Raw genomic sequence first — 4,571 nt, 5'->3', positions numbered from 1 at the left:
TTCTGTCCTCCCCCTCAGTTTCTAGCGTCAGAGCTTCACAGCTTCTTTGTGACAGGTTACAGCTACTCAATCTGGAAAATAGTGATGTATAAGATTATAACACTTGTGTTAAACAGTAATCACCTTCAATGTTGACTCTGAATTAAATACATAAAACACAATTAAATAAATACAGAGAGGAAACTAGTTATTTTACATTTTGAAGAATGTTTAATCTCATTAGGTGTGTCTCATTTCAGCCATTTTAGACTTTTTTCAGGAAAGTACTGTTTTTTGAAATACTGTCTTGTGACATTAGAACGTTTCATTTGCTTGGGTCTCTCTCATATCAGCAGTTTTGAACTTTTGAAATATCTCCAGTTATGGAAAATAGAAACTTAACCTGACCTGAGAGTTTCCAGTTTACACTGTGGATCCTCCAGTCCAACAGACAGAAGCTTCACTCCTGAATCCTGCAGGTCATTGTTATTCAGGTCCAGTTCTCTCAGACTAGAGGACTGGGAGCTGAGAACTGAGGACAGAGCTTCACAGCTTCTCTCTGAGAGGTTACAGCCACTCAGTCTGAAAAAAAGGCATGTATGAGATGAGAACATTTGTGTTAAGATATAAAAAAAATGTTGTAAAACAAGAAAACAAGTAACAAGTTCTGTTCTGTTGTTGAAATACAGTAGCTGTAGATTTAATGATGAATAAATTCCACTATGTTTACACTTACACAACTTTCTTGGAGACTTGACGACTCCCAACACAAACAAAAGATCCTCCTCTGAAAAGTATGAAGAGTGTTTAAATGGATCAAACATGTCCAGATCTTTTCCTGATGACACCAACATGAAGACCAGAGCTGACCACTGGGCATGAGAGAGTTTATCTGTGGAGAAACTTCCTGAGTCCAAGTACTGTTGGATCTCCTCCACTAGAGAATTATCATTCAGTTCATTCAGACAGTGGAACAGGTTGATGTTTTTCTCTGCTGAGGGAGTCTCTTTGATCTTCTTCTTGATGTACTGGACTGTTTCCTGATTGGTCGGTGATATACTTCCTGTCTTTATTTGCAATCCTTGTAAAAGAGTCTGATTGGTTTGCAGGGAAAGACCAAAAAGAAAGCGGAGAAACAAGTCCAGGTGTCCATTTGGACTCTGTACGGCCTTGTCCACAGCACTCTGGTGGAGATGTTTTAGTTCAGGTCTGAACTGTTTTGACCTCAGAGAAGTTGACTGTTCTTCAGACAGCAGGTTGACTCCAGAGTTGATGAAGGTCAGATGGACATGAAAAGCAGCCAGAAACTCCTGAACACTCAGATGGACGAAGCAGAACACCTTGTCCTGGTACAGTCCTCTCTCCTCTTTAAAGATCTGTGTGAACACTCCTGAGTACACTGAGGCTGCTCTGATGTCGATGCCACACTCTGTCAGATCTGATTCATAGAAGATCAGGTTTCCTTTCTGCAGCTGCTCAAAAGCCAGTTTTCCCAGAGACTCAATCATCTTCCTGCTCTCTGGACTCCAGTGTGGATCTGTCTCAGATCCTCCATCATACTTGATGTTCTTCACTTTGGACTGAACCACCAGGAAGTGAATGTACATCTCAGTCAGGGTCTTGGGCAGCTCTCCTCCCTCTCTGGTTTTCAACACATCCTCCAGAACTGTAGCAGTGAGCCAGCAGAAGACTGGGATGTGACACATGATGTGGAGGCTTCGTGATGTCTTGATGTGGGAGATGATTCTTCTGGCCTGCTCCTCATCTCTGAACCTCTTCCTGAAGTACTCCTCCTTCTGTGGGTCAGTGAACCCTCTGACCTCTGTCATCATGTCAACACACTTAGAAGGGATTTGATTGGCTGCTGCAGGTCGTGTGGTTATCCAGAGGCGAGCAGAGGGAAGCAGGTTCCCCCTGATCAGATTTGTCATCAGCACATCCACTGAGGTGGACTCCGTAACATCAGTCAGGATCTGATTGTTGTGGAAGTCCAGAGGAAGTCGACACTCATCCAGACCATCAAAGATGAACACAACCTGGAACTCTTCAAACCTGCAGATTCCTGCTTCTTTGGTTTCAGTAAAGAAGTGATGAACAAGTTCCACCAAGCTGAACTTTTTCTCTTTCAGCACATTCAGCTCTCTGAAAGTCAATGGAAATGTCAACTGTATGTCCTGGTTGGCTTTGTCTTCAGCCCAGTCCAGAGTGAACTTCTGTGTTAAAACTGTTTTCCCAATGCCAGCCACTCCCTTTGTCATCACTGTTCTGATTGGTTCATTTCTTCCAGGTGGGTATTTAAAGATGTCTTCTTGTCTGATGGTTGTTTCTGGTCTGGCTGGTTTCCTGGATGCTGTTTCAATCTGTCTGACCTCATGTTCATCATTGACCTCTCCAGTCCCTCCCTCTGTGATGAAGAGCTCTGTGTAGATCTGGTTCAAAAGGGTTGGGTTTCCTGCTTTAGCAATCCCCTCAAACACACACTGGAACTTCTTCTTCAGACTAGATTTAAGTTCACGCTGACAAACTGCAGCAGGAGTTTCTAAATGAAACCATAAAAACATGATCAATATAATTTCCAATGAAAACACGGTGTGACAATTTCATGACTCAAAATGAATCACATTTCAACATATTAATATTCCACAGCTTCAGCGTTCTTCAACGTCTGCAGCAGTATGTTGCAGATGTTTTATAAATCTATGGTGGTCAGTGTCATCTTCTATGTTGTGGTCTGCTGGCACTGATCAGGCCTTCTATTGGAAACTATGGCACCGACACGAGTGGCAGCCTTTCCAGCAGCTTTTTTTGTACCTGGCTCTTTTTTGGGCTCCATGTTTTGATTGCTAGTACTGTGTACTTCTTTGGGTATTTATTTTCTTTTTCTGATTTTCTATCCTATGGATGTTGATCTTAAAACGCCAAGACTAGTTTATACCAGGAATCAACTGCTCGACCTGAGAACAAAGGTCCCGGCCGGTGAGGCGCCTTCCTGTCTATCTGGTGAGGTGAGGAGACCGAATCGCGGTTGTAGATCCAGCACTAAGCTAAAGGCTAAGCGGCTGGCGAGGAAGTGGCGATATAAACCGTCGGTGCCTTCTGTGATCCAGGGAAATGTGAACTCACTACAGAACAAGATTGACGAATTGGCTGCGCTAGTAAAAAATGTCAGGATCTACTGAGAGTGCAGTTTGTTGTGCTTCTGTGAAACGTGGCTCACAGCTAGCATCCTAGATTCTAACGTAGAGCTACCCACCTTCAGTACAGTCAGAGACACCAAAGCCTGCAGGAAATGGAAAAGAGGGGGATATGCTATGTACGTGAACACAAGGTGGTGTAATCCTGGGCATGTGAGCATCAAAATCTCCAGCTGCTGCAGGGACATTGAACTTCTGGCTGTAAGCCTACTACCTGCCTAGAGAGTTTGGACACGCTATTGTTGCTTGTTTACATCCCCCCCATGCGCCAACATGGACGTAGTGTGATGTCATCCATTCCGCTGTTGCTAAACTACAAACACAGCACCCCAAGGCGCTGGTGTTAATCTGTGGGTACTTTAACCATGTAACCCTGGACACTACATCACCTGCCTTCACCCAGTACGTGGGCTGCTACACCAGGGCAAACAGAACTATTAATTTACTTTATGCTAATGTCAGTGATGCATACAGTGCCTTCCCACTACCATCACTGGGTAAATCAGACCACAACCTTATTCAGCTTAAGCCTCACTCCAAACCAAGACTGAGGCGGCTACCTACAACAACACGTTCATGGTGAATGACATCAAGGGTGTTCTGAACCAGAAGGAGAGGGCCTTTAAGGACGGTAATCAGCAGGAGCTGAAGCGTGTGCAGAGGGAACTCAAAGTCCAGCTCAGGGCAGCAAAGGAGCAGTACAAGAAGAAGCTGGAGTAGAAGCTGCAGAACAACAGCCTAAAAGTTGTGGGATATGATGAAAATGATCACTGGATGCAACTCAAAGTGGAGGGAAACCATTAAAGAAGATGTGGGGAGAGACAACCACCCTCATGTACTTACTGTACCCTCCCGTACCAGGAAAAAGTCGGTGTGGAGGATGCCATTATCTACATCCTACATTTACATTTATATTTAGTCATTTGGCAGACGCCTTTATCCAAAGCGACTTACAAGTGAGGAACAAGGCAAGCAAACAACATCTAAGATAAGGAGAAACAACATCAAAGCAAAGTGCTATAAAAAACTGTTTCTGTTTCAAGAGATTTGAATACCCAAGGGCAGAAAAGTGTTTTTTTTTTTCCTTTTTTAAGTCTAAAGGAAGATGCGGAAGAGTTCTGTTTTCAGCGTTTTTTTTAAATATTGAAAGTGAGATAGCTGAGCGTGCAGAGTTTGGCAGCTCATTCCACCATCATGGGATCACTGAGCCGCAGAGTTTTCCTTGGTGTCTACTGTGGTGGTGCTGGTACCACCAGCCATCTGTCACTGGTCAAGCGCAGTGGCCGGGAGGGGATGTAGACCTGATTGATTGAATTGAGATAAGTTGGAGCTGTAGAGTTGACCACTCCGTAGGCAAGAGACAGAGATTTAAACTTAATCCTTGCAGCCACAGGAAGC

At 44.0% G+C, this 4,571-nt stretch overlaps 1 protein-coding gene across 1 annotated transcript in view; it reads right to left on the bottom strand.

The window, feature by feature from the left end:
• Positions 1–3,409, bottom strand: part of LOC113168711 (protein NLRC3-like) — a 3,767-nt gene extending 358 nt beyond the window's left edge. Inside the window, exons 1-3 of the mRNA XM_026369748.2 lie at positions 718–3,409; positions 388–561; positions 27–71 (exon numbers count right to left, since the gene is read on the bottom strand). Coding sequence (XP_026225533.1) covers positions 27–71; positions 388–561; positions 718–2,540 — 2,042 coding nt within the window. The 5' untranslated portion in view covers positions 2,541–3,409. The remainder of the gene's footprint in view (positions 1–26; positions 72–387; positions 562–717) is intronic.
• Positions 3,410–4,571: the final 1,162 nt, after the last annotated feature.

The sequence above is a fragment of the Anabas testudineus genome, chromosome 18 (assembly GCF_900324465.2).
Source record: "Anabas testudineus chromosome 18, fAnaTes1.2, whole genome shotgun sequence".
Lineage (NCBI taxonomy): Eukaryota > Metazoa > Chordata > Actinopteri > Anabantiformes > Anabantidae > Anabas > Anabas testudineus.
Note: the sequence above shows the minus strand (reverse complement) of the source record. Positions and strands in the feature narration are given on the sequence as shown.